Below are 13,019 nucleotides of genomic sequence, written 5' to 3'. Positions count from 1 at the left end.
CCCAGTGGCCGTTTTAAATGTTGACTGCTTGGGAGAAACGAAAGTGAAAGAGCTCCATTTTCCTCGATAAAGGCACCGTGAATCATCGCGTTTGCTGTGAATGTAGTTTTTGGCAACGCAGGAGCCAGTTTAGTGATCTGTTATCGGTTAAGTGAGTACCGATGGAGTCTGAAACGGACGAAATGCGCGAGTGCCTGATCGACTGCTTGAGGCCGAGGCTGAAGGAGCTTATTGTGGTGGATCGGGTCCTGGATCTTATAGACTTTATCGAAAACGAGAAAAAGGAACGGATCAGGCAGAAGGCCAGAAACGATGGTGATATTTCGGCTGCGGACTACCTTATTAACGCAGTAGTTCAGAAGCCACATACTCCCGGATGGTTCACTGCGTTCGTTGACGCACTGAATACCGGGGGCTGTAAATTCGCAGCTGACTACATGCAGTTAAATCTCCCAACTCCCGAAGCTGAGGCAGAGAATGAAAACTGTGTCCGATTTATTCACTTACTTATTCCCAGCCTTGCAGACATGGCTACAGAAACAGTGTGTGCACACTGTTTCAGTAAAAGACTGCTCACCATAGATGAGCGCGACAGAGTAAGTACATTATAGTGCAACCAACCTTTCAAAACTACTACTGCTTTACCTGCATGCTGCTTAGCACATGAGCTTTGGTGGTAAGAGAGAAAATATTCAAGTGTCAAAGGTTCACTGTGTGTATTCACATTAATTTCACTGGTGTGAAAAACCTCGAAAGTATCAGTATAGCTTCAGTATTTACCTTTTCTTCCAACTGTTTCCCAAAACATGTCTTTTCTGTCTTTGACCACTAGATGGCAGACAAATGTAGGCCGCTCATCCTTTTGGTGGCAATGCCTTTCTCTGATTGCTTAGCAAACTGACTTTATTCATTACACTTGTCATCTAGATTATGGCTGAAATAGTCAACAGGGGATCCAGGAGTGGCGCAAGGGAACTTTTAAGAAGAATTATCAAATGTCCACCAGGATGGTATTCAACATTTCTTCAAGTTCTTAAAGACACTGAACACCATGTGCTCTATAATGAGTTGACTGGCAACGAAGGTAACTGAACTACGCTGGAAGACACACACCCAATACACCAAATACTATCAGGGAAGTTTGGAACACAGAAGTCTCAGTGGTGAGATATAGACAGATTGTATAAAACATGTGCACATAAGTGATTACAACTACAGAAGGAATTCAGTATCTTTAATCCAACTGCATTAGTAAATATACTGTGATCATTGCTTTGCAACAATCCCACTAATTAAAATTGGGATGATTAATTATGATTAAGAGTTTTAGTTATAGTCTTTATTACATTTAAAGCCATGTTCTTGGTGTAGACTAGTGTAACAAAGGAAAATAACAAGTTATCATTTTAACTAAACAGTTATCCAAATAACCTCAAATAATCCTGGAATAACCATATTTATGGAAAAAGATAATCATCATTAACTTAAAACATTCTAGAAGGCATTAGTATATACGCTCACTGGCCACTTTATTAGGTATACCTGTTTAACTCCCCATTAATGCAAATATCGTGTTGGCCAGTCACATGGCAGCAGCTCATGACATGGTTAATATAACCTGCTTCAAAACGAGCATCAGAATGAGGAAAGTAATCTCAATAGCTTTGAGTGTGTCATAGCTGTTAGTGCCAGACAGACAGCTCTGACTATTTCACAGTCTGCTGATGTGCTGGGAATTTCCCATGTAACCATCTCTAGGGTTCACAGAGAATGGCCAGAAAAAGACAAAAGAAATATCCAGTAAGTGGCAGCTTTCTGGGAGAAAATACCTTGTTTTCCAGACTGCTGATAGGTGGCAACAGCACCTCACTGTAACTCCTTGTTGAGCACAGGGGCCACAGCAGCAGAAGACCATGGCGGATGTCATTCCTGTGAGATAAGAACAGGAAACTGAGACTGCAGTTTGCACAGGCTCACACATGGCCTGACCTGTACCAGTGGTTTAGGCTGGTGTTGGTGGCATAATGGTTTGGGGCATATTTTCTTGACACCCTTTGGGCCCCTTACTACCAACGAGCATCGATTAAATGCCACAGCCTGCATCCCATCCCACCCCTTCTTGACCATAGTGTACCCATGTTGCTCCCAGCAGGATACTGTGGTATGTCACAAAGCTCAAATCATCTCAATTTTTTTTTCTTAAACGTGACAATGAGTTCATCGTCCTCAAATGGCTTCCACAGTCACAAGATCTCAATCCAATAGAGCGCCTTTAGGATGTGACGGAGTGGGGCGTTTCAATCACATCGTGGATTTGCAGCCAACAAATCTGCAGCGACCACATGATCATCATGTTAATATGGAAAATCACAGAGAAATGTTTTCAGCATCTTACTGAATCCAATTATGTCAGTTCTGAAGACGAAAGGAGGCCGACTGTGTACTAGCAAGGTGTACTTAACAAAAAGGCCAGTGTGTGTATGAAGGCAATGATTAGTTCATAATTACTCAAAATAAGTCTAACTCTTCATCATTAACTCTGATGCAAACACAGAGCAGCACAAAACAGTAGCTACTCATTTATTAATAATTACTTCACCATTAGTTACTATTTTCCTGTTGCCTCATGCATCACACTAAGTAATTACTCAGTAGTTCCTTCTTACTGCAAAATTACTTTACCATTACTAACAAAGCAAAACAAAACATCATATTTAATTTCTGATCAGTTGTTTTCTTCTCAGTATTTTCACCAGTACCTTCTATTTCTCTGTCGGTTTAAGTAAAGTGAAATGTCAGATTTAATAGTTGTAAGGTAATTCCTTAATACTCAGGGACTGGTTTGCCATTACTGTTTACCTACTCAAGTAAAGTGAAACATCTGTCTTTATGCAAATATTGATGTACTGTATTATAAAGTGTTACCTGGTAAATTGTTACTCCTCATTTCTAAAATGTTCCTTTTTTACATTTCTTAGGATCAGATAAGAAACCATCACTGAAAGACAAACCTATAGCTACAAGGGAGAGTCCAACATCAGCTGAAAGTTGTGATGGCACTGAATCCATGGAGATCACCGTGAACGAACAGCCTATGGATCAATCCACAGGTCACACAAAGCATGTCTGTTTAATGTCAGCATTAAGGAGAGCTGAGGAAGTGCTCTCACACGTGTCATTCTTACTGTTAATCTAACATATATCTAACATTTCTTTACTAGAAATTTAAACTTTTAATGCGTATACGGAAATATGTAAAAGGTTGAAGGAATACAAACAAAATTCAGTTTACTTAAAACCTCAGCTAACACTGTAACTACCTATTTTTTAACTTTGGTTTATGTCCTTTCAGACTTGTATGCAGGCAATGAACTGTCCAGCAACTCGGAGCCCTCACAGCCAGGTGGGATGGGTTCACTTTTATTCACCCTGTTAAGGCAATTAAAGTATTTAAAGGGGTTTTTTGGTAATTACAAATATTTTATTTGCTTCAGTAGGTCATGCACAATAACCAAACTAAGATCAGTGCAGCTGTAGTTGCCCTAAAGTATCCTGAGTATCCTAAAGGCAACATGAAGTATGGTAAAGGAAAAATGTTGTTGTAACATGTGGTTACATTAGTGGAACATTAACTCTGTCCTGCCAGGCAGACAGCTCTGACTATTTCAGAATCTGCTGATGTGCTGGGAATTTCCCATGTACCCATCTCTAGGGTTCACAGAGAATGGCCAGAAAAAGACAAAAAATATCCAGTAAGTGGCAGCTTTCTGGGAGAAAATACCTTGTTTACCAGACTGCTGATAGGAGGCAACAGCACCCCACTGTAACTCCTTGTTGAGCACAGGGGCCACAGCAGCAGAAGACCATGGCGGATGTCATTCCTGAGAGATAAGAACAGGAAACTGAGACTGCAGTTTGCACAGGCTCACACATGGCCTGACCTGTACCAGTGGTTTAGGCTGGTGTTGGTGGCATAATGTTTTGGGGCATATTTTCTTGACACCCTTTGGGCCCCTTACTACCAACGAGCATCGATTAAATGCCACAGCCTGCATCCCATCCCACCCCTTCTTGACCACAGTGTACCCATGTTGCTCCCAGCAGGATACTGTGGTATGTCACAAAGCTCAAATCATCTCAATTTTTTTTTCTTAAACGTGACAATGAGTTCATCGTCCTCAAATGGCTTCCACAGTCACAAGATCTCAATCCAATAGAGCGCCTTTAGGATGTGACGGAGTGGGGCGTTTCAATCACATCGTGGATTTGCAGCCAACAAATCTGCAGCGACCACATGATCATCATGTTAATATGGAAAATCACAGAGAAATGTTTTCAGCATCTTACTGAATCCAATTATGTCAGTTCTGAAGACGAAAGGAGGCCGACTGTGTACTAGCAAGGTGTACTTAACAAAAAGGCCAGTGCGTGTATGAAGGCAATGATTAGTTCATAATTACTCAAAATAAGTCTAACTCTTCATCATTAACTCTGATGCAAACACAGAGCAGCACAAAACAGTAGCTACTCACTTAAAACTACAGCTAACTCTGTAACTACCAACTTTTTAAAACTTTGGTTTATGTCCTTTCAGACTTATATGCAAGCAGTGAACTGCCCAGCAACTCGGAGCCCTCACAGCCAGGTGGGATGGGTTCACTTTTATTCACCCTGTTAAGGCAATTAAAGTATTTAAAGGGGTTTTTGGTAATTACAAATATTTTATTTTGCCTCAGTAGGTCATGCACAATAACCAAACTAAGATCAGTGCAGCTGTAGTTGCCCTAAAGTATCCTGAGTATCCTAAAGGCAACATGAAGTACGGTAAAGGAAAAATGTTGTTGTAACATGTGGTTACATTAGTGGAACATTAACTCTGTCCTGCCAGTTTCACACTAATAAACAAATTCCATGTGTGCATCATGATGAACTACACAGAGGTCAAAGAGGACAGCGCATAGCTAGCAGTTCAAATGAAAACCATATGCTGGAGTATAAGGAAATGTAAAGGAAAAGTTACATTCATGTGGCTCTGTAGTGTTTGGCTTATATGATGGATAAGTACATTTCTGCTTGGAATACTCTACCCTGAATAGCGAAGCAGGAAGAAAAGAGTTGAATCAGATTAGTTCTTTTGCAGTTTAGTCAGGTTATTTCAGTAGTAGAAAGGCCCCAAAGATGTCTGCAGCCTGCGAGTAAATGAGTTTAACAGAGTAGTTTACATGAAAGATTGTTCCTGCAAGGCGAGTCTCTAGCAGAATTGTTTTTTTAAATGTTTTCTAAAATGAGCAGAGCTCATACTCAGTCCTAATGAATCTGAAAACAGCTCTATGTTTATTTCTTGAATAATTCTATGGGAACTGCTTTCAGAAGTTCAGGAGGCCACATGGACCACTGTTTACTTATTAATATAATTAAAGCTCTTTTTTCTAATCATTAGAGACTTGCATTTGCTTGCATAAAGTTGCTTGAAACAACACTGTAACCTCTGGCATACCAAGTCATTAAAAATTGTCTGCACTGAGAAAGAAAATAAGATTTGGGGGGTTTAAACTCTCACTGGGGGGGAAGAAGAACTTAGAGTTGAGTGGAAAGGGGAGCAGAGTAGGGGGTACATTCATATTGCTCCTGGTGTCTTAGCCATGTATTATCCCCTGCCTAGACAGAGCAAATAAGTAACAGCCTGCCAGCAACTTGGAGTCTAAGTGGATCATAGTAAGTCTATTGTACTTGTAGAGGAAATAAGGCAAATAGCAATGACTTGTAATGTCTCTCTCTAAGTAATCTGATTATTATAAAAACATATATAAGAAAACATAGTGCTTGATGTTAGTCCGCCTCAACCCATCCCTTTTTATTGTCACTTTCACCTTTAGATTAGTAGACTGGTGTGAAATATCGAATAGCACTCACTATATAGAGAGAAGCATTTGCTTTTAAGTCCTAGTGTTGTATGGTTTGCATTAAGTAGTGCCTCTCAGTGACATCATTTATAGAGCACAATGTTTTCTTGTAACACTGAAACATGATTTACATGCTCTACTCAGTGCCTTTGTTTGTGGTTTAACTATTGGAAGTGTTTTAAAGTTAGGTCATCTTACATGATATGGATGTACTGTACAGTGTACGTGTATGTTCTCTGTTTACCCAGGAACAAAAACAAAGAGAAGCAGGCATTTCCTGTTGGTCATGTCTGTAATTGTGGGTTGCTGACACAGACAGACGTTTTGTGATTCTGAACCTCTGCTCTCCTTTGCAGATGGAAGTGCCTTAGAAGTTGCCAGAAGCCCAGAAAAAGAAATTACTCTTCGAGATTATCAGATGGAAGTCGCTGGACCTGCCTTGGAGGGGAAAAACATCATCGTATGTCTCCCCACAGGAAGTGGTAAAACCAGAGTTGCAGTTTATATTACTAAAGAACATCTGGACAGAAGGAAGGCTGAAGGGAAACCAAGAAAAGTGATCGTCTTGGTGAACAAGGTACTACAATGTCTGTCTGGTATAGAATACTTCTGGGTTTGCACTATTACGCTAACCTACTTCTGTCCATTTCTCATTAAGCACTCCTGAACATTGTTATTTTTCAGCACATACTTCATGTGGTCTGTTTTAGGTTTTCCAGCTGTAAAACTATGTGGTTGTATTTGAAAACAATGCAACCACATAGAAAATCATCACAGTTTTTGATTCTTGATTTGTGAAAAAGAGCAGAACAGTAACCCCGGTGCCTTTACTCTCTCTGCTCTAAAAACCAACATCAACAGAAGCTCCTAAATTACTGCACAGCTAATTTGAGACCATGCCTTAACCAAACAGTCTAGCATATATTTATGTGTTCTGGTTCACTAATGTTGGCACAAACACTTAAATCATCAGGAGCTCTCTGATCCTAAAAACAACAGTAAAGACTTTTTCTAATTTTGTCGGTTAAATCTCTTGACTTTTGTGGCATTGACTTCATGAAAGTTTCATGTGCTCTGATGCCCTCAGGTTCCTCTTGTTGAGCAGCACTACTCTGCAGAATTCCTGCCCTTTCTCAAGAACAAATATAAAGTGGAGCGAGTCAGCGGAGACTCCCAGCTCAAAATCTCTTTCACAGAAATCGTGAAGAAAAATGACATCATCATCTGCACTGCCCAGATTCTGGAAAACTACTTAGAGAGGGCTAACAGTGGAGAGGATGAGGGCGTGAACTTAAGTGGTATGATATTTCAACAAAATTTCACAAAATTGAATACATTATCCTTATATTTTTTTTTAAAAAACACACTCTTTAACTAAAATCTATCCAGGCTTAAGCTTCAAACTCTGACAGCTTCTGGAATAGAAAGCCACCCAAAGGACAGAGCGGCATCTCCCCTGATAGCATCTTGTCAAAGTCTTCCGACTCTGCTGCTTACTCCTGTTGGCACTCACAAGTCCAAGGTGGAATAGCCACCTCAGTGGAACATATGCTGTTTGTTGAAACGCCTGAAAGCATGTACTTTTTTTTCCTCCTGGTTTCCAGGCCACACGTCTGTTCAAGCCATCAGTGTGTGGCTCATCAAATTCACATGAGAGCTTCTATCACCCAAAATACATCAAGCTGCCACTCTCCATTCTCTTTTTCCTCCAGGGAGGATTTTTCATTGCATCGCTTAAACTAGTACATGGGAATAATTAGAATTCACCCTGCTTACACTTTTGTAAAATCCAAACTATATAAAGTTTTTTTTGTTTTTTGTTCTTTGAAGTAGACAGTTTTCCAACATATGTTATTGTGTGGCATAAACTGCTGTGTCAAAGGTTCCTAGAAAAGTACTGGTTTGTGTGGGGGTAGGTTTGGGAGAGAGATGGCATCTGTGAGGGAAATCACCTCTGTTTACGTAACAAGCAAAATAAATGGGATAAAATTAGCTCTGCTGGTCGAGAAAATTACAGTCTTTTAAGATTTGAGCACTTTTGTTTCTTGGCAGTAATGTGGCAGCCAGAAATTGGGACACGTGCATGTTATTTTTGAAACAAAGCAACATTTATGTGTTTGTCTTTTGCACATATAGACCTGACACTCATTATAATAGATGAGTGTCACCACACTCAGAAGGGAGGCGTCTACAACCACATAATGATGCGATACCTGAAGCAGAAACACAAGAACAAAAGGCTCGTAAAGGAGCAGAAGGAGCCTGTGCCCCTCCCTCAGATCCTGGGCCTGACTGCCTCTCCAGGGGTTGGGGGAGCCACGAAAATGGAAAAAGCCGAGGAGCACATACTGCGTGTAAATACTGTTTCTCTGTCTTCACCTGTGTGGATAAAAGTGTTGCATGCATATTACTCTACTCATTCTTGGCACATTTAGTCATTATTTAAAGTTAGCTATAGTCTTTAAGGCTTCTGATTAATATATCTGACAGTCTGGGAAAGAAAACTAGTCATCAGTCACGCTTCTTTGTGTCCATACCAAGTAACTCACATGTCACAGTGAACAACATCTTTTTTTAATCAGAATCCTGCTCCAGTTCTTTCTGCTTCAGTCATAGAGAAACTTGTTGATTCAGCCAAGTTCTTTCCACTGTTCCACACTGACCATGCACACAAGGCAGCCATAAAGTTTCCACTGCAGCAGAAAATAAGCAGAAATACGCTCTATCATGAGATCAAGATGTGGGATTAATTTTAACACTATAAATCTTTGTATTTTTTCACAGATCTGTGCAAACTTGGACGCTTCCAGAATAATGACAAGGCGCCAAGAGGAATTCAAAAAGGAGCAAAGAAAAATAGTTGTTTCTGTTGAAGATAGGAGGGAGGTATGGCTGTTTAACATGGCATGGTTTTGTGCTAAGCTTTTCTTTGAGTCTAATTCATATGAGGGACTCCAGCTGATGTTAATGCAGGATTACATGTGTGTGAAACTAAATATCCTTTTTAGGATCCCTTTGGTGATGTAATCAAGAAAATTATGACCGCCATCCACAACCATGCCGAGCTGACCCCCACCTGTGACCTCGGCTCTCAGAATTACGAACAGTGGGTTGTTCAAAAAGAACGACAAGGTGAAAACAGATTTTTACGCTCATCTTTCGCTAGTTATCGTTTGTTCAGCCTCCCATGGTGTGTAGCGTCTAAAAGTACTTGTCTCGATCCATTTTAGCTGCAAAAGATGAAAATCAGAAAGTACGAGTTTGTGCAGAGCACCTCCGACAGTACAGCGAGAGCCTGAATCTCTGCAACACGATTCGCATGCAAGATGCCTTCAGTTTCCTGAACAAATACTACGAGGAGGAGATGAAGAAAAAAACTGCCCCGGAGGAGGAGCATAAGATACAAATCACAGATAGTGAGAGGTTCCTCTTCAATCTGTTTAAAGGTATTGTGAAACTAAGCATTCGCCTGAAAATTAAAAGTAGTTGTTGACTTTATAATCTGAGATTTGGAAAATCTTATTTTCTTTTTTTGTTTTGTTTTTTTTTGGGGGGGGGGGGGGGGGGGGTGTAAATGTGAGGTAAGCTGTTGTTTGGCTTAGATTAGCTAATAGATGTGAAACTGCCATCTAGCTAGCCAGGAAAATGTCCACGTAAAATAAGGTCCACCTATGAACATCTCTGAAGCGGTCTAATTGGTAAAGTGTGTTGTTTTTGTTTAGCATTTATTAAAAACAAATGAAAAGCAAAAAGGATTTTGAAGTCTGCAGTGGTTGCCAGCATTCAGAACAAAAAAGACAAATTATTTGGGCTGTATATAAAAGACAGACATGGCCACGCAACATCAGCCAATGGTCATTAGTCTACCATTTTGAAACACCGAGTTTGGCATCATAGCTGCCGTCATTTGACTTTGGATGCTGATGTGATCATATTTGAACGACAGTGTAAAGTACTAAGTTATCAGCTAATGGATGCAAGCTTGGATAGCAAGATCCAGCCAAAGACTGCACAGATATTAGTTAATATGTGCCTGCAATTATATTAAAATTTAAAACACAAAACCTCTTCAACAGTCTTTTATTATGATTGATACACATTGAGCCATTATTCATTTTCTGTGCCAGTCTCATGCATTAAAAAGGTTCCAGGACTCACCAAAATAATAAACTGTTATCAGGAGTTCCAGTTAAGGCATTCAGATTAACTAAAAAGTGATTCTTAGCATAGAAATAGCAGCTTTTTGTTATCCAATTTCCTAATAATGCAATAAAGTTTAAGCCTTTGTACAATTTAAACAAGAACAATATCTAAAAATGAATGTGTCCTTCATCATCAGGGGTAAAGAAGCTGTAGAGACCAAAATTATTTTTGTACTTTCTATATTACTGCCTATAAAATTAGCCATTTTACTTCTGGAATATGTGGAGATAGCCTAAAAGGGTAATTTGAGAACCTTCATGGTTTGGCAGTTGAGCCCTATGCGTTACAGATTTCTACCAGGCACAACTTAAACAAATTTATAGTCTACCTGTGAATTTTGTGGTAGATTTGAACCCTTCCCACATTTCCGGTCCTGTTGTTTAGCTGAGCTAAGCTGCTTATCACTGTACTTACTAGAGGTATAAACCCTCATATTTAACTCATAAAAAGACACCATATCTTTGATGTCAGCGATAGAAAAGTGTAATTCAGTTCTTTGTAATCTGTGTCTGACAGACAACAAGAAGGAGCTGGAAACTCTAGCAAAGAATCCGGAGTATGAAAATGACAGCCTGTCAAAACTAAGAACTAAAATCCTGCACGAGTTCAGCTCTCGGGATGAAGCCAGAGGGATTGTTTTCATCAAAACACGACGCAGCGCCATTGCTCTAAATCAGTGGATACAGGAAAACCCCAAGTTTGCTGACATTGGAGTGAAATCAGCATATGTCATTGGAGGAGGAGACCAGAGTGTTGTTAAACCAATGACCTCGGTGAGTGCTACATTTCTCTCTATTTTCCTGCACAATTATTTGCGCCTTACACTTAACCTTCTCTTATAAATCTGTTTTAATCAGGCAGAGCAAAAGGATGTGTTGAAAAAATTTGGCAACGGTCAAGTCAACCTGCTGATTGCTACCACAGTAGCCGAGGAAGGCTTGGACATACCAGCCTGCAATTTCGTTATTCGATATGGCCTTGTGACAAACGAGATCGCTATGATTCAGGTCAGTAATGAGTTGAATAATGAGCATTGAATGTGGTATACCCAGTAATTGAAGGAATATTAGCCTGTGTAAAACAAACGTGGTTGCCTACCCTTCACTCACAATCGCCCTTCTCAGGCCCAAGGCAGAGGAAGAGCCGAGGACAGCAGTTACACGCTGGTCGAGGTGAAGAACTCCGGGGTGGCTGAAAAGGAGTGCGTCAATGAATACCGCAAGAACATGATGAACAAAGCCATTCAGAAAATTAAATCCTTAAATCAGGCAGCCTATGAAAAAAGAGTACGTTTACTTCAGAATTTTTAGTCTCAGTTAAATTGAAAACCCACATGGCTTTGAGACTTTTTTTGTTTGTTTGTTCATCAGATCACTGAGTTTCAGCTTCAGGCTATAATGGAAGAGAAAGTAAGAATGACAAAGAAGAAGCAGAAGGACATAAAGAACGAGAGCCCATCTAATGTAAAGTTTAGCTGCCGAAGCTGCAGCGAGCCAATCTGCACGGGCGACGACATCCAGATCATCGAAAACATGCACAGAGTCAATGTGACGCCACAATTTAGGTACAGTTTACGATTCAGTTCTTAACCGTTTGTATGTGTTGAACTGTATTCCACTCGTGTAGTTGTGCTGTGATTATTATCAATTTTACTGCATCTTTTTACAGAAAACTTTACATTCAGAGAGAAAATACTACTCTTCAGGAGCGTCTTCTCGACTATGAGACCAACGGCTTCATTGCATGTAAAAACTGCGGACAGGTAGATTCAGTTTAGCTTTTTCAATTATTTGGAAATTCTCTTGTGAATCTTAAAAAGATAATCTTATTCAGAATGTTCAATTTAGTAGATAACTAAACACAGCATTGCTGCATTAACAAGGAGTCGTTCAGCATATGCACATACATGATGCTTAAGCATAATTAGAAAAAAGTAGAACATTTATGACTCTTGGTCGTAAGCAATAAAGCTAGTTCAAAGAGAAATGTGAGTCTGTCATATGACATAAGACTGCAGCCCTTTAATTTGAGATCATGTTTCACCACAAATTTAGATTACAGGACAAAAGGGCACAAAAGCAAGCCTTTATTTAGTCTTGGTTAGGCCTGCATTGAGAATAAAATACTCATTATATGTTGTGTTGCATTCTGTTACAGAGATGGGGTTCAATGATGATGTACAAGGGGATCGAGTGCCCCTGCCTTGATGTGAAAAACTTTGTGGTGAATTTAAATGGAAAGAAGATTAGCAAATGCACCAAGTGGAATGAAGTCCCCATCAAGTTTTCTGCCTTCGACTACGCTGAACATGCAATCAACATGACCATGTCCGATAACTCGGATGATGACGAAACAATGTGAATTATAACCACGTAGAATAACCAGCGACTGAGAAAGCCTTGATTTCTATTGTGTTGCCGTATGGCCGACACAGGATTAATAACCTTAGCAGAGTAGTGAATGTTATGTTTCCTTTGAATGTTTACTTGTTAACTGGAGAAATGAATGGTGATGGGACTGAAGTGTGTTCGTAAAGAAAAAGTGTGAATGTTTTACATCATTTTAATGGTTAAAGTATTATTGTGAATTGTGCAAAATTGCAGAATAAGGGTTTTACTCTTCAATTATGTTCGCATTTGATGGGATTTACTGTTGAAATAATGCATGATTACAGTGTATTAATTTCTATGTAAGGGTTTGTCACTGGTATTAAATGAACTGGAAAAGCAAAGCAAGAAAATAAAGTATATATATTTTTTTCTCTTTCAAACTCTGGCTGTCTCATGAGATTGGAGTCACCGAGACTGTGATAGCCCCTCAGAGCCCACCTGTCACACACGCACACAAACAGGTGCTGTGGATTTTCCATTAAATCCACAGGTTAGTGAGTCACTACGATTGAGACAGCACTGC

At 39.8% G+C, this 13,019-nt stretch overlaps 1 protein-coding gene across 2 annotated transcripts; it reads left to right on the top strand.

Annotated features, from left to right (window-relative positions):
* Positions 1 to 6: 6 nt before the first annotated feature.
* Positions 7 to 12,866, top strand: ifih1 (interferon induced with helicase C domain 1). 2 transcript variants are annotated; one of them, XM_005918212.3, is made up of 17 exons: positions 8 to 596; positions 928 to 1,084; positions 2,979 to 3,110; positions 3,353 to 3,403; positions 4,595 to 4,645; positions 6,260 to 6,480; positions 6,991 to 7,201; positions 8,040 to 8,257; positions 8,688 to 8,789; positions 8,912 to 9,035; positions 9,134 to 9,349; positions 10,623 to 10,879; positions 10,964 to 11,113; positions 11,231 to 11,392; positions 11,477 to 11,670; positions 11,775 to 11,868; positions 12,264 to 12,866. In XM_005918212.3, the coding sequence occupies exons 1-17, from the start codon at positions 162 to 164 to the stop codon at positions 12,465 to 12,467; spliced, it is 2,979 nt and encodes a 992-aa protein (XP_005918274.1). In that variant the 5' UTR covers positions 8 to 161; the 3' UTR covers positions 12,468 to 12,866. The 2 variants fall into 2 exon arrangements, with proteins under 2 accessions (XP_005918275.1, XP_005918274.1); XM_005918213.3 differs by lacking the exon at positions 4,595 to 4,645 and having other exon boundaries at positions 7 to 596.
* Positions 12,867 to 13,019: the final 153 nt, after the last annotated feature.

The sequence above is a fragment of the Haplochromis burtoni genome, unplaced genomic scaffold (genome assembly GCF_018398535.1).
Source record: "Haplochromis burtoni strain Fernald_Lab_line unplaced genomic scaffold, NCSU_Asbu1 Contig_29, whole genome shotgun sequence".
Classification (NCBI taxonomy): domain Eukaryota; kingdom Metazoa; phylum Chordata; class Actinopteri; order Cichliformes; family Cichlidae; genus Haplochromis; species Haplochromis burtoni.
This window is presented reverse-complemented; position numbering and strand designations above follow the sequence as displayed.

Coding starts and splice junctions, on each gene's coding strand:
- ifih1 (XM_005918212.3), top strand. CDS start 162: ATGGAGTCTGAAACGGACGAAATGCGCGAGTGCCTGATCGACTGCTTG. Junction 3,111..3,352: donor GCCTATGGATCAATCCACAG/GTCACACAAAGC, acceptor ATGTCCTTTCAG/ACTTGTATGCAGGCAATGAA. Junction 11,114..11,230: donor ACGAGATCGCTATGATTCAG/GTCAGTAATGAG, acceptor CGCCCTTCTCAG/GCCCAAGGCAGAGGAAGAGC.